The sequence below is a fragment of the Mesocricetus auratus genome, unplaced genomic scaffold (genome assembly GCF_017639785.1).
Source record: "Mesocricetus auratus isolate SY011 unplaced genomic scaffold, BCM_Maur_2.0 Super-Scaffold_100018, whole genome shotgun sequence".
Classification (NCBI taxonomy): domain Eukaryota; kingdom Metazoa; phylum Chordata; class Mammalia; order Rodentia; family Cricetidae; genus Mesocricetus; species Mesocricetus auratus.
The window spans coordinates 38613833-38633828 of NW_024429199.1; the positions used below are offsets into that span (position 1 = coordinate 38613833).

Genomic DNA, 19996 nt, shown 5'->3' on the forward strand with positions numbered 1-19996 from the left:
CAGAGCCTATGCAAGCACTGACCAGGAGGGCCACCTTGCCTGTAATCCCTGGGAATCAAGGGAAAAACAGGATACCTGACCAAGTGGATAGTGAGACTTGTCTAATCTGTGAGCTGTGGGTTCAGTTGAGATACCCCACAACAATTTAAAAGACTGAAAGCAATTGAGAAAGATGCCTAACTTTGACCTCTGGTCCCCATAAGCACATGCACATCCAGGGGTGTCACACATATGCGAAGATGCACATATACACATGCATGCACACCACACAAACATGCACATGCAAAAAAAAACCCCACCAAAATAAAATTAAAAAATAAATGAAGATAGGTTTTATATGTATACTTTAGCTCTTCCTCTAAAGTTAGGATACTCTCAAAGGCACTTGTCTGAGGAAAGGGGGTCTGAAAGAAAGAGGATGGTAGGTGACACTGCATTCCAGCTCAGAGTTGAGTACCTGGTGTACTTAGGACTCCTCGCCCCTGTTCACCCAACTTTTCATGTTATTTCAACACAAAGGAATCCCAAAACCAAAACACTGAGTGCATTTATGCACAGTTTTAACATTCCATCCCCCAAATTAGGATGATTTTATTGAGAAATGTTGATTTCAAAAGAACCACTCTAAGGTTTAAAACGCACTTAGAGTAAAACTGTCCTCTTGGGTTGCCATTTAAATGAAACTGCTTGTGTCAGTGCCAATAGACAATAATCATTGGCTTCAAGTAATTTGTCACTTGGTTTTTCCTACGCTGTCAAAAATACTGAGCTCTTCTTAATAATGCTGCACATTTACAAGAAAGACAATAAAGACTTTTGAGTTCCACAACTTATTTTACATACAAACTAGTATAATGGTTATTTCAAGAACTCTTTCTTTTCTTTTCCTTATTCACTTCTGCGCTCTTGGGATTAAAGCTGGGGCCCCGTGCATGCTAAGGAGGCAGCTCACTGCTAAGCCATGTTCCCCATGCCTCGTTTGCTCTTGCTCTTCCTATCAAACAGGGTCTCACTAAGTTGCCTGGGCTAGACTTGCACTCCCTTGTGTAGCATAGGCTCACCAGTGGCTGTGATGACAGGTCCACACCACCAGGCCCACCTGCTCAAAGAGTATTTCCAACATTGTACCAAATAATATAATGAAAAAGCCCACATGAAAAACTGAAGTTGTAGCAACTTTTAAATTATGGCTATATTTCTTTCTATATTTACCATGACTAAAATGTACTTACTAAATCTCATAGAGAAAGCAATGAGAATGTAGACACACCTAACCAAGAATTACTCTTTGGTCAAATTTATAATGGTAACTAGTATAATAGTTCTGCCTAATACAACATTCTTTGGCACCTAGCAAACCAGCAAAGTCCCACTGTTAGTGGATGCTATGATAAAGCCTGGGCCCTGGGATAAGGATTTTGACATCAAATGAGCAAAGTGATTACTTAGAGATCCTTCATATTTATATGGAAAACTAATACAGTCATCAATGCTATGTGTTGGCCCTGGTGTTTAACTTTGCTCCCTATGTGTGACACTGAGAAAGATAAATTTTCCTAATAATCACTTGTGTTGCTTTTCAGAATGAATAAAGCTGCAATTATCTCTATGCTCAATAAACATGAACTGCATGCTTATGAGAAGTTAGGCACTGCTACAGGTGAGTGGGGAGAGAAGAAAACATGACAGTGTCCACACACTGCTATGGATGAAGTGGGGAGAGCAGAGAACTCAACAGTGTCCATGCACTGTTACAGATAAAATGGGGAGTGCAGAGAACTTGACAGTGTCCATGCACTGTTACAGATAAAATGGGGAGTGCAGAGAACTACACAGCGTCCACATTCCAGGCAGGTCTGCAGACTGATGATGGGATTTTGCTCCGGACAGATAACAAACACGTAAACACACACACACACACACACACACACACACACACACACACACACACACAAATACACACACACACACACAAATACACCATGTGTGTGCTAAGTGAGACACACAAATTGACATCCTGACATGAATACTTACTCTAGAGACTTTACTGAAAACCACACAAACATTTAAAATTATGAGTCGATTCAGTGAGCCCTGTTTACACATCAAAAAAGTCCTAGGTTCAAATAAATCCACAAAATAAAATTATATAATTAAGTAATAGTACATAGACAGCTTCAAGCAGCAGGAATCTAGAATTCCCAGAGACATCTTCACTCCTACTGAGGGCCTATAGGTCATATTTTCTAGGGAGAAATTGGTTTAATTTGTCCTAAGGATTTTCCCTTTTAATTCCTCTGTAGTGATATCTGTCCCTAAAAAAACAACTCATAAGATATAAAAACGACAGGAAAAGGGTGTGTGCAAATGCTTCCTCCAGGGCAGAAAGCAGAAAGTTGGTTTTCTCACAAACAAAACACACTCTGTAGATTTTGCAGGGCAAAGTGGGTCTTTCCACATTCTATGTCATGAAGACGAGGCTTGATACACAGTGCTCTTTGGTTGGGAAAGTGACAGGGACAAGGAAGCCCTGGAAAGAAAGGAGCGCTGGCCACTGCCTCACCCCACCTTGTCTGCCACTCACCTTCTTGAGTTTCTCTATCATCTCTTCAATGAGGATGTCTCCATTCTGGGAGACTTTGCCCTCCATCTGGGTCAGCCACTCACACAGCTCCTTGTTCTTTTCGCTGAAGACAGCCCATTCGTTCAGCCGTTCGCTCACTTGCTGTCTTCTTAAGGAGACCTGGGAAATGTAAAATGGGGTGGTTATGAGAAGGATAACTAACGACAAGAGAGCAACTCTGACCCCGAGGAGGAAATAGCACTTTGAAATGCTCAGGTCCTGGGCATCCCTGCAGGTCAAGGTCTCCTGAAATAGAGGATTTTCTAAAAGAAATAGGAGAGGGAAAGGGTCTGGAGAAAAGGCTGAGATCAATGGCTGCTCTTGCAGAGAACCCAAGTTCACCTCTGGACACCCACGTGATGGCCCACAACTCTCTGAAATTCCGGCTCCAGATGATGTCACAGGCCTGCGATACTTCTCACAAGACCAATCTCTGGACCATGAGAGTCTCAGAGAGGGAGCCACACAGCCTACCATTAGACTTTTCCATTGGAAATTCCCTCTTTTGATTTAATTGTGCCCATTTAAAGAAAATATATCTCTGTGTTGGGTATCACTGCTGAGTCCACCAGTGTTACCTCAAATGTAACTCAGTTTAACTACTTAGTTGTCTTTAAGGCAGAATAATAAAGAGGAGACAGGGTAATGAACTCACATGGAGTGTGGATTAACAGGGAACACAAGTTAAAATGTTCCATAGACAAAGCTCATCTACTCCAAGCTCTGACCAGACTGCATTGTGCAGTGCACACACTTACATGGTCAGTCAGTGCAGAAGGACCTGAACTTTTGAAACAGACTGTGACTTCTCCACCTGTCATTTGTAAGCCATCAGACCAGGCAGCAGAGGTGGGGGAGCAGGGAGGGGAAAATGACACTGTGGCTAAAACGTGGGTTCAGTTGACACGGAAACTTTCAGGACTGGCAATTCCTCTCTAAGGACAAGAAGCATCCTCAAGAGCTGGGGTGGCTTTGTCCCACTCTTGAGTAGCTTGCTCCACATGTTGGCCATGATCCAAGAATGGATGCTGGGTCTCCCCTTCACCAACACCTGCAGAGAGGGTATGGTCACAGAAGGTCATCACCTATTTCTTTGAGGAGTAGGTGTACCCCATCCCAGGCTGAGCTGGATACTTTCAGATACTGGCTTTTGGCCAGTCAAAGGCAGGATGGAAAAGCGACTTTGATATGGGCTATGACGTACAGTAGGACCACATGTCCAGAAGCAGATCAAGGCCAGTCTCAATGACACTGCTGAGGGGACCAGAGCAAGTCGCTCATCCTCTGTATGCCTTCTCTTTTCACATGTAAGTGGGCATTGCATTTTCTCCAAACACAAGTAAGTGTTCGGTGTTTGCAAGAAAGAGTCGTCTTCAGTGTGTCGAGTGATATTCTATTCCGGGATGTGGTGTGCTGACAGGAAGACACAAGCCAACAGCCTACAAAAGACTGGTGTACACCACGGGTTTGACAATCCCCCGACTTAGCCTGATCCTTTTTTCTCCTTAGCATTCATGTGTTCAACATCTCCTGGGACCAGCTTGAATACACATCCTTCGTGTTAGTCTCACACCATGAAATCATTGCTTTTATTTGTTTACTGTAGAGCTATGACTGAAAAAAAAAAAACAAAACAAAACTAAGTATGTGGGCTGCAAGCATTGGGTATAAGCCAGAGTCCAAGTCTTTTTGCAAAGATGTAAATTTGTAAGAAGGGTGGCATTTGATGCTGTTTATAAACTGAACATTTCAGCTATATTTAATGAGCCATTTCTTTCTTTGGATTCAGTTGAAACCCTGAGATTGTTTATCAGCTCAGCACATATTTGCATTTTTTGAGGGTAGAACCACAGCGTATTGCCTCCAGAGTGAGACAGCTGAACAGGAAGTACAGTTTTTTTCTAAGAGTAAATATTTTTATCACGACATTGTGGGTGCAGATGCACACACACACACGAGGAGCAAATCTGGTGGTGTGGTATTATATACTGACTTTACAGCTACAACCACACACAATTCTGCAAAGCAACAGAGGAAGAAAAGCGAAAGAACCCACATCTGGGCCTGGCTGCAGCATATCCCTCGGGGTGGCTGAAGACCTTTCCCCTTCTGCATTTGTTCCGAGGCGCCACGGCCTCTACTCACAGGCTGTGTTCCGCATCCTCGGCTATGGACTCCGCTATACCGTCACACCCCGCTTCTTAACAGGTGCTTCTAAATGAGCAGGGCAGGCTGTCCCCTCCTTTAGCTGACATAATGCCATCTACCTTCAGCTGCGTTTGTCTACTTTTATGAGGAGCCAGGCCGCCGCAGGCTTGTTTCCTGTTGTGGTTTCATATTTGACAGAAGTTCACCGGAAACAGCGACCTCAAGATCTGGTAACTCCTCTGTGTCCTTCCTTGATAATTATTATATACTGGCACTGGGCCAGACCCAGGGCTAAATTCTCACTGTAGATGGGACTGGTACAGGGTAATTATGTGCTACGTTCGTACTCTAAGACTCTGTCTGAGGAAATCTCTAGCAGCACCGTGTGTTCTACCTGCCTCCATTTTCTTCATGGTCTGGTCTACTCACAGGTGCAGGGTATTGGTGTCCATCACAGCCTATCACGTGGCCAAATGCTGCTTTCGAGCTGTATTTTCAAGCAGCTTTTTCTATGTCTAGTGGGAGATTTTACAACACATGAATGTTTGACTCAAGAATTAGCAATAATGGTACTTCCATGGCATTGTTACACAACTTTCCTAAATCACAAACTATCGCATGATCGTAGTTTCCTTTATCTCCAAAACAGTAAAACTCTGTCACCATTTTATCCTCAGAGGCTCAGGACATACATGCAGAGAACACTTGGCTGCTGTAGACACTTAGCTGCTATAGACCCTGGCTGTCCAAAGAAATGGCCTTTGAATCTAAGGGCCTCAGAGCCTTGGGATCAGACTATAGACATTCAGAAAAAAAGACATCCTTCTTGGTGGCTCGGAAGAAATGGGAATTTCACAGGAATATGACAACACTAGGGTGTGACATTTGCAAAAAGGACTTCACAGGGTTGTAGGATACCAGAGAAGAGAGGCGAGAAAGCCAGAAGAGAAGTTAGTCAGTCTAGGCAGGAGATGGGTCATGATCAAGGCCTCCAAGAAGGGAAGCTGTGGAGGTTAGCATGGAGAAACAGGGTGAATCCGGAATCCGAAATGACGGCTCTCTGAAGCCTTTGTAGATCTCAGCTGAGAGACGAGTCTGGTCTAATTTGTTTCACTTCATCGAAAAATACTAACAGAGAAGATAGTTGTATCCTCCTCTCAAAAGTAAGAAAATGATCAATTGGGGCTCAGCAGTTAAGACTCTTGCCACTGTTGCAGAGGACCTGAGCTCCGCTCCCAGCATGCACATGACAGCTCACAACCGCCTGTCCTAACTCCAGCTCCTGCGATCAGACACATTCTTCTGTGTGATCCTGCATGTCATCGGTATGTTTACATACACTCAGACATGCACAAATACACATAAAATAACTACATAAATAGATGTGTATGAAAGCAAAAGACTGCTTATACAGGGGCAACATTTCTAAAAGGGAGAGGAAAGAAAGAAAGAGGGGGGGGAGGGAGGGAGGCAGGGAAGCAGAGGGGGAGGGAGGGAAGGAGAGGGGGAGGGAGAGAGGGATAAGCAGACTCATAGAGGCAAATGAACAATGCTGTCATAAGTTCTAATTATCAGTACCCATCAAATACATTTATATGATGCATCATGATACGGCCTGTATATGATAACATAGTAATTGTAGTAATGTGTACATGTTGAAGCATTCAGAAAATAATTGGTGTGATGATCAATGTTGTCACTCTATGAATAACGCTGCATAGGTTCCTCACCATATACACTAAAAACATGGCACTCTGTGAAAAGGGGCCACTCTCATGTTGAACTCAAAACATTAACATGCTGGAGAGAGCCATCTCTTGTATGCCTCAAAACATTAACATGCTGGAGAGAGCCATCTCTTGTATGCCTCATTTTTCAGGGACATGTTCACAGGGCACTGTTGAAACATCTTCTAACCATGTGTGCAAATATTCCTTTGATACATTATGTGAGCAATTTCTGGATTTAAATTAAATATGGGGGAGGAGTTCAAGGGATACATTTGCTCTTTTTGTTTTGTTTTTACAAGACAGGGTTTCTCTGTATTGTTTTGGAGGCTATCGGTAAAGCCCAGCCTCGAACTCACAGAGATCCGCCTGCCTCTGCCTCCCGAGTGCTGGGATTAAAGGCGTGCGCCACCACTGCCTGGCAATACATTTGTTCTTAACAGCAAAGAAACTACAAGACCTCCCAAACTCTGTGAGATGGTTCTAGAAGCAATGAGGATATGAATCTATAATGTCAGGTCAACTGGGGAGGATGGAGATAAAAAAATATGAGTTTGGGAGGGCAGAGTCTGCCTCTCATCAGCTTAGTCCTTCACCTTCTAACACCCACATCTCTCCAGCCCACACTACACTTTGACCTTACTAATGATGTGTGTGTTCACTGTACAGCAATCTCTCCTCCACTCCCCACCTCAGCACTTAAGATTATCCACTTCAAGGAGCCGAACTCCTGGAATCCATTTGTAGAGAGAGAGAGGAGTGATGAGCAAAGGGCTCAAGACTATGCTGAGAAAACCCACAGAAACAGTTCACCAGAAACAGCTGACCTGAACAAGGGGGAGCTCATGGACCCCAGACTGAAAGCTGGGGAACCAGACCCCCTGAATGTAGGTGTCAGTTAGGAGACCTGGGCAGTCTATGGAGCCTCTGGCAGTGGAACAAAGCAGTTTTTATCCCTAATTCACTAATGAACTTTGGGAGCTCTCTCAGCCTAGATACACAGGGGAGGGCCTAGGCCCTCCCCCAAGTGATGTGACAGACTTTGATGATCCCCCATGGAAGGCCTCACCCTCCCTGGGGAGTGGATGGGAGGTGGGATGAGGGAGTTGGTGGGGAGCATGGGAAGATGGGAAGGAGAGGGAACTGGGATTGATATGTAAAATAAGGTTGTTTCTAATTTAAATAAACATATATATGCATTTCTCTACATATACCAATGCCCACCACCCTGAGCTAGCCAGCATCTTTACATATTGTTTTCATCTATTCATATAGACTTTTCTTTATAACTGTATAGGACTTTCTAGGCTGACTTTAGTTTTATTATAAGTATAATTATAAAATTATATACTCAGGTGTGTTACAGTCAGCAGTGTGACAGGCCTGGTACTCAGGTGTGTTATAGACAGCAGTGTGACACGCATGGAACTCAGGGCACAGCAATAAAGAACAAGGCACAGAGACTTCTGCCAAGTACAGCCATGGGCTCTTAGGGAGTCAGTAGTCACTGTGAACTTTCACCTGATGCTCCTTTTAGCCCAGGATGCTCTCCTGCTGCCTTTACACCAACCTGTACCTTTCAAAGCTTAAGTTACAATCTTCCTTAGTGACTTGCACACAAAGGAAGGTATTTAATAAAGTAAGCCTAACAATGCCGTATACCTGGGAATTAATAAGAAACAACTATGAATGTTCCAACAAATAAAACTATCTCTAGAATATTAACTAAAACTACAACAATGTGAACTAGAAACTTGATATGATGATATAGTTGTCCTTATTCTGAAATATCCCAGCAATAATCAAAGGTTTCTCTATCTATACAGTGAGTCACAGGGTGGGTCCAGACATAGATCAAGCCTGTCTGGTGTCAAGGATCACCTCCCCACTTCCTTCCTCATTCAGACCACATCTTACCTGGTGACATAGCTCCTCCCACTGCCTTTGCAGAAGCTCCACGCGTTCGTTCAGGATGGAGATGTCCTCGGCACTGATGTAGACAGCCAGGGCATCCCTCAGTAGAATTAACTCTGCCAGGTCATCCGTCCACCTCCCAACCGCATTTTCCAATTCCTACCAGGGAACAAACAAACGCCCATGAGCCCCCCACGACATCTACCTGTAACCCTCTGGAAGGGCTCTGATGACCCTTCTTAGCATAGTCCCCTTCCCACAAACTCCTTCTGAGCACCACACCTGAGTTCTGTTTTATTTGCATCCTTCCTAACTTGAAAACCCACCAAGTTCTTCTGATAAAATACCAAGGTTCCCTGCAAAACCTTCCTACCTATTCACCACCTCACTGATCTTTTTAGGGTGTAGTTTGTCTTTTCAAATCTAAGTTTTTTCAGGGTAATGGCCTTCTTTATTCTGAATTTATATCACCCTACAACCCTGAGACCACAAGCACATCTAAATGACTTCAGAACCCCTTAACAACCCATTAGTTTTGTCCTGTTCCTGATCACACAAATTTAAAAGGGAAATTTCCTCCGCTGAACTTCATTTGAGTTGACATTCTGTGATAAATACTTACCATGAAATGTCAAGCTTTGTTACAGTTTCTCCTGAGTTTTAAAATAATCCACTAGCTACACGTTCTGTAGGATCAGAGATTTCTTGGAGCTACTGTTTATGGACCTGTCCCTTTGAGCATTATTTAAAAGAAAAAAAATCCTTGAAGCAAAATTTAAATGAGCAGATGAGAGCTTCTGCCATGCTCTAACAGGTGACCAGTTTTGTAATTTGTGTCACTCTCGCTTTCTGCCAGCTGTTGTTTGTAGCATCCAGCTTATTTAGTATATGAATGGAGAATTTCATACAGTCTATTCTCTGTCTTTCTTGTCTCTTCACACCAGAAACACGTTTCTAAAGGCAAGAGTAATTAACGGTGCTATCTGGGGCTAACTTTTCAGGCAATTTAAGCAAACAAGGATTTAGCCTGAAATTTTCCAGTAATTGCTTTGTTTTGCTGCTGAGGGTGACTGGGGAAGAGCATAAAGGAGCTGTGTGGAAATGCATCCTCCCCATCTCCAAACTCAAAACCAGGACACTTGTCCAAGTATTTTGGGAGATGACAACGGAGTCTCAAAATAAGAATAACTGGCTGAAGGACCAAACTTTCTAGGTGAATAAATATGCTGCATTCTGTCTGTACCTTTAGACAGATTAAATTGTTATACTAGTGTAAGGACCTCACTCTTTAATATCAGTCCCGCCCCTCCCTGCAACTCAAGCATCATACATAGTTTACGGATTTAAAAAAGAAAGGAAGCGTTAACTATGGTGATACTTGCCTATAATCCCAGCACTGACTCCAGAGGCTGAGGTATGGGGTCTCTGTAAGTTTGAGGACAGTCTGTGTTCCATAGTAAAACCCTCTCTAAAACTAAACCAAGCCAAAAGAATACACACACACACACACACACACACACACGCACACCCTGAGTAACACTACCATGTAAACCCAAGCCCACTGGGTCAGACTCTACCCATTAGCTCAGGCAGTGTGACTGAAATACAGTCTTTAAATTTAAACTGTCAACAACTAATGTGAAACATGGTTATCTTAGACTCTTCCAGTTTCTCACCTGCATAAGGAAATAACAATGTCCCTATGAGTATGTGTCCTGTCAAATGAGAGGCCACTGACATTTAGGAAGAGTCTAGTATTAGATCATGGCCATTCCTGCTTATCAGATAATTTCTTTAATAGCTTAATTACAGGTTTTTATTTATATGTTTGTTTGTTTATTTTGAGACAAGGCTTCTCTGTGTGGCCTTGGCTGTCCTGGGACTCACTCTGTAGATCAGGCTGGCCTCAAATTCACAGAGCTCTGCTTGCCTCTGCTTCCAGAGTGCTGATATTAAAGGTGTGCACTATCACGGCCCAGCTAAATGCACAGATTAAAAAAAAAAACTTGTTTTAATGTTATAGCCTTCACATGCTTCTCTTTTGAGGCAGGGGTTCAGTCATGTATTCCAGTCTGGCCTTGAACTCAGGGTCCTCCTGCCTCAGCCTCTTGTATGACACCACATCAGATGACCTTCACATCCATCTTAGTGTAATGTGTGTACCACATTTAATTTTCTTAACGCTACCTTTCTCAAATTTCAGTGACTATATTTTATAACTTTAAAACTAGGATCACCATATGGCAGGAACGTAAAAATGACTGTGGATACGCCGGGAATGGTTAAGTTGAAAGAAAGTACTTATGAAGTTACTTCTGATAACTATCAGGATATTACTCAGCCAAGAGTTGCTAGCCAGGCACTCTGCTTGGTTACACAGGTGTGCACAGAATAAATCTGACAGCCACTAAATCATGCTGGCCTTAGTGACCCAATAATCTAGGGAGTGGTCTGTGTTACTACCCACTGCTTCCAAGTGCAATTAGAGCTGATGACCGACCATAACTGCGATTAGAGGTGACAATCAGTCTGCGAGTGGTTAAAGCCCTGAGCCATTTAAGGATTGGTTGGCTCCTTGCTTTGATAGAGATCAGATACTTTTTCCTGCTTTCTGTGCAGAGGTGTCTGCCAGTGAGGGTGTGCTCCTTTGCCGAAATCTGCAGGCTTTCCAAGATGCCAATCACGCCCTCCTTTTCATAGACTAGATGGTTTGCTAGGACAATTCCCCAATGTGGATGTTTCGGGAAGATAGCTGCTATTTTCTTGCCCTTAACTCGGCTTTTATTTATTTATTTATTTATTTATTTATTTATTTATTTATTTATCTATCTATTTATTGGTTTTACGAGACAGGGTTTCTCTGTATTGTTTTGGAGGCTGTCGGTCCAGCCTGGCCTCGAACTCACAGAAATCCGCCTGCCTCTGCCACCCGAGTGCTGGGATTAAAGGTGTGCGCCACCACCGCCTGGCTTTAACTCGGCTTTTAAATATCTTTCTTGGTGGGTCTTAAATTTTTCATTTGCTTCCCCTGGGTAACTCATAAACTGGCCCATAACTTCACCTGCAGGAAATCAACAAAGAAGTCTCATTACATTGATGACTCCCCCGATGTGCTTTCCAAGGGCCGCCAGGGCTCACATAGATAGCCCCAGGCATCTCCCTGAGACCTGATCTCACCGGCATTGTTCCAGCAGACATATGCGGCTTGGTGACAGGGACAGTCCCCTCTCCATCCAGTCACATACCTTACACCGCATCTGCTCAGTGTGCAGCCCCTCGTGGTGGTCTGGGAGAGGCTGGGACAACTTCTTTTTGAATGTTCGGAGCTTCTCCAGTGAATCAGCTATCCCTTTCTCGCATTTTTCCCAGTCCTATAATTGGAGGAGAAAGAAATCATGTACATTTTTGGTGAGAAATTACACGAATACAAATGAAAATAAAGAAAATAAATAGTCTTTTTAATTGCCAGGGATATAATGACACTGATGAACCGTGGAAGGGCGTGTCCACACTCAACGCCATTTTGGGACACCATGCCTTTGTCATCATAACAGCTGACTGTTCAACTCGACTGTTACTTTTAGCTGTTTGGCTCTAGTAAGCAGATGACAATATGCTGTGCCTTTGTTTTCCCTGAGAAAAAGAAAAATAAGTCTACCACTGTTGAAGAATTAACGTTAGCAATAGCAAGGCACCAAACACAATATCCCAAGGGCTATGGGCTTCTGAACTGAAGTCTCTACAGAGTGAGAAGATCATCTTAGTTTCCTGTCTCTCCTAACTCACACACAACTGCACCTAGTGTCTAGACTCTCCCAACTGAACCATCCATCAGGGTGGGAAAAAAAGAATACAGATTCCCAGCAGAATGCAAACAAGCACAAGTAAGATAAAGAGAGAATATAAAAGTGATATAGCCTTAACTCTGATTCACTCCAGACATACATATGAGCCACCCACACTGGAGTGCAAACATGCAAGTACCAGAGGCATCATAAACATGGTGTCTGCCTGGTTTTTACCTTGCTCATACTGAAATATGTCTGGAAAGATTAAGTGTAAACACAGCAACACCCACTTAGCGAGAGCTGGAAGAAGAGAGCCAATGCAGTTTAAGAAATATCTGTCTCACGACACATGCTCTGATATTATTACAGGTTACATGGTAGAGAGTGGTGCCCCAGAGCATGCTGGATCTGAGAGAAGACAAGGAAAAATATGCACCATGTGTGCCTATTAGGACATGTGACACACCACATTGGTAACAGGGGCTTCCTCTCAGGAATTGGAGCAAACTTTAGATGGTGCTACAGGGAAATTTCAAATTCCATGCCACACACCTTAACTACTACCTGAAGTTTTTTATGGCACATGTACTTATTGCCTAACTTTAAAATGATTTTCTTTAAAGGAAATTGAGAGAAACTGCACTGAATGTTGGTTTTTATAGTGCCCTATTTATACATTAACTTGCATCTGGTACCTTAGTACTAAGTCAAATTGCATTCTGCTGAATAATACCCTGTTTTGTCCAATTTTCCCAGTTTGGTTATATTATCTATTCCAGTGCCCTCCCCAGACCAGGTGCCCAATGGCCATTCCCCACACAATGAACAAATCACTGAATTCCAAAGACAATTAGTGTAAACAGCTGGAATTATGAAAGCCCAACATAGTACCAAAGTCTGGTTCCTTCCCCTTCACACTATCCCCCGTTGTCACCTGTCTTCTTGGTTCCTCCTACTTTTCATGCTAACATGTCCTTGTTATCAAACCACAGGCAACATTAATCCAAACACCTTTAGCGAAAAATGCAAAGTTTGAATGTAGCATCTGCTCTCTGAGAGTTTGAATCCAGGTTCTCATTTCTCTTTAAACTTCCCCCAGGGAACCATAGAAGCATAATGAAATCTCCATTACCTAGTTAGCACCAACAAAGGCCCTGCAAACCAAAACTGTTGTCTACGAGGCTCAGATGGGTTTCAATTCCCCTATTTAACAACACAGGGTATGTCGCTTCGCTCGCCAATGCGCAGTCCTGTAGACATGAATTGTCAGCAAAAAAATTCTTCCCTGCCTAGACTTCATGTTTTCAAAGAAATCAGCACATACTCTAAAGCAGTCAATGCACAGCCAGCAGCTGTTCATAGAGCCGTCACTGAGAAGGTCAATTCCTCAGAACAAAAATCAATGTCAGATAAGCAGGCAAAACCATAGAGGCAGGTGGATCTCTGTGAGTTCAAGGCCAGCCTGGTCTACAGAGCCAGTTCCAGGACAGTCTCCAAAACAATACAGAGAAACCCTGTCAAAAAACAAACAAACAAAATGACTATTTGGGGCATACATACCCAGAGAATCAGGCTCATACTTGAAGACAGATTACAGCATTGGTGTAAAGATAGATACATGAAAATAAGACTGGGTACTAATGAAATTTCTAATCTCTTAAGACTTTCTTGGGCAAACAGAATGCAACATATGATTCAAAATTAAAGAAATTCTGACAATTAAATAAATAAATAAAAATTTAAAAACTCCCTAATTGAGGAAAAAATCCTGAGAAGAATAGAAATTCCCTTCTCCAGCAATGACTTGGACAGTGAAGCCCACCACTGACTCTTTTTTCTGCATGAATGATAAGGAACTAACTTCATGTCCTGTTCTGCAAACTGTCCATCATAATGAATATTTTATATATGAACTGACAGGTGAGACAAGCAATCCAATGACTCAGACTCCATGCATTCTTATGTCTTGGGATTACATCCAAAACCCACATCACAAATTTAAAAAATACAAGATTACCACAGTCTCGCCAGAATGAGGTACAGTGTTTTAAATCCTTGCCTGACATCAAGATGACGACAAATGACTCAGGCAGATTATGTTACCAGTGACTTGCTCTGTAAGCAAATAGTGGTACTTAATGCATAGTCAGTGGCATTTTTGATTGATTGTTTCCCATTCAGAAGGATATATATATATATATATCATAAGATTCCCAAAGTGAACCCAATAGCTGTGAATATTTGAAACAATAAAAAAAAAATCTGCTCAAATACTGTTAACATTCTCCTTCCATCCAAAGGTGGATGGCATCTCTATCTAATCTCTATTAAAAAGAGTGGCACACTCTACCTAATAATCAAGAAGAACTGGTGATTGTCAACATACATAAAATGGCAACATTCCCTAGGTACAACTATTAAGTGTTAATAACATCAATAATGGCAGCTGCTGTCATTCATATGCCTACTACCTCATGATTTCCTGGAATTCTTTTGGTAAATCTTCACAATGGTCAAATAGGTGAGGTAAAATTATACCCATTCTGAAGATAAGAAACAAAACTATGGTTTTCTACATGGTCTTATCTGAATTTAGGGCATATTCTTTTTTTCTCATTTTTATGAGCACTTATTAACTATAGAGAATCACAAGTTTCCTTATAAATTGTTCATACATGTATAACTACTGAACTAAACACCAAATTATAAATAGTATGGACTTGAGGGGTAGAAGCTCATTACAGGTGGTATGGCTTAATCTCAATGTCTGTGGCCAACGAAAGGCCTAAAATGCCTCTTGGGGAGTTTTGGACAATGGCAGCCTGTTTAGATAAACCAAGGCGAATCAAGAGACTCACTCTGGGTTAGCTTTTTCCCCAGCTATAAAACACGAGATATCGATCTTTAAAACCCTTTCAGTCTTACAGAATGGAATCTGCTTCTTGAGTTTCTGCCTGGCTTTCTAAAGCTGTCACATGCTCCAAGGCATAGCACTGGCCATTAATCAGAATTAATCGCTTGGACAGCCTTATTAGAGTTTAAATTACTTTGTTAGGGGATTTTCCTGGAAGATGAAGTGCTGAAAATTGGGAAACTTTTCCAGTTTGTGCAAGACAGGACAGAGTCTTAAATAAAATAGAAAATCATGGGAAGGTGCCTGCCCCATGATCTCGCATGATGTGCTTCTCAGGGAAACAATGAGAGGAAGTGACACAACCCCTGGAAGCTGCCTCCAACCTTAACTTACTTTCAACAAGAAAGCCAGCTTTTTCTTCTGCTCCTCCAGATGCATGCTGGCTGACCTCCACTTCTCTTGGATCTCTGTGAGTTCCGCCTGCAAGGCCGCCTCAGCACCACTGTCGGCCGAGAGCAGGAGCTGCTTGCCGGCCTCCACGGTGAGGATGTAGCTGCCCTGCTGACGCAGGAACACCTTCTCTTTGAACTGAAAGGGACCAGAGCTTTTTACTTTTTATCCCTTTCCACATCAGTACCCCATTATGAGTGCATTCAGCTAACCTTGTGTGTTAGAACGCATAGGTCACCCTCCAGGATCCAACAGGAACGTGGCAAGTGAACCAAATGTAAATGACTGAGAATAATCTCAGCACACTGTGAACTCTGCTCATAAGACTAATGCCCAGGGATAGTAGAGTAACAGCTGTCCCAGCATGGGTGCACCCAGTAGGTCTCTCAAAGTCAAAGTAGCCAAGGCTGAATGAGTCTTGAATGGCATGTGAATGTAACCAGACTAAGAAGAGATGAGGTTGAGAGGGAAGATGTCTTCTTAAAGGGAAATGAGGGATACATTGCCCATGTAAGAGACACATGATTAATTCAGGAAATACAACATACTTTGCCATGACTGGAGTATGGAGTGCCTGTGTAAGAATTTGGTATGGTAGCGACATAACAAGAGAATTTTAAAAGTTTATGTTTGTGTTTTGTTAGAATGCATCTCTGTGTGCTATGTGCAAACAGTGCCTGAGAAGACTAGAAGGCTTCAGATGCCCTGGAACTGAAGTTATAGGTGGTGGTAGCTGCCATGTGGGTGCTGGAAATCAAATTTGAGTCCTCCAGACAGCCAGTGTTCTTCTTATTGCTGACCCATCCCTCACTTCCACCATTTTGTTTGTTTGTTTCAGACAGTGCTTTGATATGTAGCTTGTGCTGGTCTTAAGCTTGCAAATCACTTGTCTTGGTCTCTGAGATATTGGAATTGCAGAACTACACCACCACCTAGCCAGGGATTTGGCTTTTACACCATCACAGAATACGAAGCAGGGGAGCAAAGTGCTTGGATGAAAGTTATAGCACAAGCATCCACTGGGGGGGGGGGGGTAGAGGGTGGAATGAAGAGGGTGTGCACTGTACATAACGAGCCAGCTTAGGCTGCTGTCTGCTGAGGCAGGGATGCCTGAGGAGTGGCCACAGGGATGGACGTTCATGGTAGACTGAGTGTGGGGAGTGAGAGTTAAGGAAGAAGCCAGCTGTGAAGTAACTCTTGGGATCCTGGGTTAGCAGATCAGAAAACAGGACATTTCCTGATCAGGGACCAGAAATGTGGAGAGATCGTAGGCTCTCTGCACAGAGACCTAAACTTAGAAGGTAGTTGTATGTTAGTCAGAACCTCACAGCTTAACTTGGCCAAAGATGCCGGTTTTCCCTTCTCTACTGGTAGTGGGTAGTTGGGGCCATGTCTATAGATGACTTTTCTAGGGGAAATTGGGACGAGGGAGGAGCCAGATGAGTCCTTTATAGGAAGAAGGGTCATGAACATATTTGTGGACAGGCTAACAGTGCTGGGAGAGACCAGGTTACATGATTAAATCTCCCTGGCCAACACCAAGTTGTCTTTCCCTGCCATTGTCTTTCAACCTAAGCTACGGTGCAAGGACTTCTAGGAGCTTGGTGTCCAAGGCAGAGGAATCCTTGGTGAGACTTCAGATGACTCCAATCCCCTCTTTTCCACAGGGATTTTGCAATGCAACCAATTTACATGTTTCAGTTGCCCCTTAAGAATGTCTGTCCCAATTTTCAGGTCACTTCAAACTCTACCTAAGGGACCAAGGCCAAAGTTAAGCATAGTGGAGACGCAGAGGAGGCTTGAGGGCCCTGTGTCTGCATCTTACCTGCACCTCGTCAAAGAGGGTCCTCACTTGCTGCAGCGGAACAGGGATGCTTCCGAGACCACTCAAGGGCAGATAGGACACTTCAACCAACCATTTACGAAGCTTCTCTGCCATCTCCCTGTAGCGCTGCCACTGGCGAATCTGGCTGTCGATGATCCCCCGTCTCTGCTGAGCTCTGCGAATCACTCCCTGCCACTGATTACTGAGGAGTGTCAACTTCAGACTGAACTCATCCCTGGTGAGGAAACACCACATAGCAAAAAACCCACTGTCACGGATATAGTCCCAGTGTCAGCTAATATATGTTTTCCATAAAGGGTAAGCCCTGAGACAGGAGCTATGACAGGGGATTTCAAATAAGTCGTGGTCTGTTCACTGGGTTACAAGTTTCGAGTCATTTTTAAAGTTGTTACCAATCTACAAATGGTGAGGGCTTGCACATCTCAGCACAGATAGAAATCAAACTATGATAATTATCACACACTCCTTCCATGCGTATGTGCGGAGCCTGGGGGAGGCTCGAGAGCCTGTGACCGTCTCTCATACCCTAAGAGAGCAAGCAATGTGCTATCAGACCTGCCTACACACTCTCTCCCCAGCTAGAATCATAAGCCATCTTGGAAAATCAAAACGAAGCCACTTAAATTACACTGTATTAAAAGTTTTGTTTTTCTTTGTTAAAACATTGTTCATAAACAGTCTCAATATTCCCTCATAAGTGATGATGGCAGTTTCAAGCAAATTGCTATTAGAAATTGTTATAGATTTTAGGTGAATTTCACATGTTCTTTTAGAAATAAACAAATGGATGAAGGTCATTCATACACTTTGAGATAGTAAATTTTACTTGGAATGTCTCAAATTCAGGCTGACAAATTGCAGGTGTTTTAATGTATTCTCCCTGGTTTCTATCTTAAAACATACTGGCATTGCTTTATAGAGTTTTACTTAATATACAAATTGTAGCATAGAAATGGTAGATTTTGGTGCTAACCAGAAATGTAGCATCTTCTTCTACCTCTGCTATCACCTAGACTGTAACCTTGGATTACTATTCTAGAACTCTACACCACTTTGAAATCCCATTTTACTGATACACCCTGTTATCTTAGATGACTATAAAGTTTGAATTTACAACCAAATGTGCCATTACTTATTGAACGATTGAATTGGAACCAATGATTATTGAAAAGTAAAAACCAATTAATCACCATAAAACATTAAAAGCACTGGGTTTAAAAAAACAGAAAAATAATTTCTTACATTCATTTAAAAAGGAATTTCCTAGGACAATGACAAGATCCTGGTGGTTACATTTGATTGTGAACACTGATTTAGCTCTGTGTTACATAGGCATGTATCATAGTAGATTCTATGCTAATCAAATTCAATCATGGGGGTTAGCCACATGGTGTGCCCTTAAAAGACATGCCACCTCAGAAAATGTGTGACCCCCGCTGGGCATTGGTGGCATATGCCTTTAATCTCAGCACTCAGGAGGCAGAGGCAGGTGGATCTCTGTGAGCTCGAGGCCAGGCTGGTCTACAGAGTTTCAGGACAGAGGCTCCAAAACAATACAGAGAAACCCTGTCTCGAAAACAAACAAACAAAAACAAGAAAATGTGTGACCCCAAGACTTGTTAACAGAAAAGAGCATGAAGAAGTACAGGCATCAATGACATTCAAGATCTCTGGAGAGCCATGTTTTTAGCATGTAAACTGTCCTGATCTGGTGGCTCTTGAGCTACTGAAGTTCTTCCCAGAGCTGACATTCTAAGAGTGAAAACCTACATGCTGTCTTTTATAACATAAATCCTTGTTATCTGAACCCTTCCTGCCAGCCACAGACTCTTAGCCAATCTGTCTTTTATTTTTCACCAGCAACCCTCAAAATTCTTCATTTAGTTCCAACTCTCCCATTTTCATCTCCTTTGTGTGCCCCCACCCCCACCCCCACCCCTGCTAAATGTTAGCATTTAAAATTTAATAGATGTTGGCATGAACAGGAATTTCAAATTTTATTTCACTTAATGGCTTGAATGTTTGTAATACTGCTAGAGAGTTGGCCACCGACCGGTAAATAGCAAAAGATAAAAGGTAATTACATTTGAATTTGTTTTATTTGGAGAGTCTTAAATTCTCAGTAATGTTCACATCTAAGTTTGGCTTGCTCAGAATGGAATAAGCACGTTGTTACATATTATTGTTCCAACCTTAACCATACAAATCTTTTGTGAACTTCCCACAAAACAACCACTGAAGGCTGAAACTGCTTCTAAAACCCTAAAGATAAAACTTCTAATAAAAAGACTTATTTTCCAACGATTTAAGAACACACCGTGGTTAATTATAATTACAACGACTGGACCTGGGCATGAGAAACATATCCATGGGTACTGAAATCAACCCCCCAAATGTGAACATGGAAACTGCGTGAGTGAATACTGGTCCAGGGAATATAGACACGCGGTACTGTCAATTCACGTCGCAAGAGAAGCTAGAACATCACATCTATGTTTTAAATAAAGAGTTTGTTGTGATGGGGAAGAAGGATTTCACATTTAACATGGTATAGCTTAAGGTGGCAAAGTATTTTCTAACACAGAGTATGGTCTGGGAGATCTGACTGGAGTTAGGCCAGTCCTGGCCATGAAGTGCCCTTAACTC

General features: G+C 42.6%; 1 protein-coding gene across 20 annotated transcripts in view; it reads right to left on the bottom strand.

Annotated features, from left to right (window-relative positions):
- Nucleotides 1-19996, bottom strand: part of Syne1 (spectrin repeat containing nuclear envelope protein 1) — a 454318-nt gene that overhangs the window by 55139 nt on the left and 379183 nt on the right. For all 20 annotated transcript variants that reach the window (XM_040728331.1, XM_040728319.1, XM_040728318.1 and 17 more), the window contains 5 exons: nucleotides 17330-17564; nucleotides 15448-15642; nucleotides 11658-11783; nucleotides 8416-8571; nucleotides 2585-2743 (listed from right to left, as the gene is read on the bottom strand). In XM_040728331.1, coding sequence (XP_040584265.1) covers nucleotides 2585-2743; nucleotides 8416-8571; nucleotides 11658-11783; nucleotides 15448-15642; nucleotides 17330-17564 — 871 coding nt within the window. The remainder of the gene's footprint in view (nucleotides 1-2584; nucleotides 2744-8415; nucleotides 8572-11657; nucleotides 11784-15447; nucleotides 15643-17329; nucleotides 17565-19996) is intronic.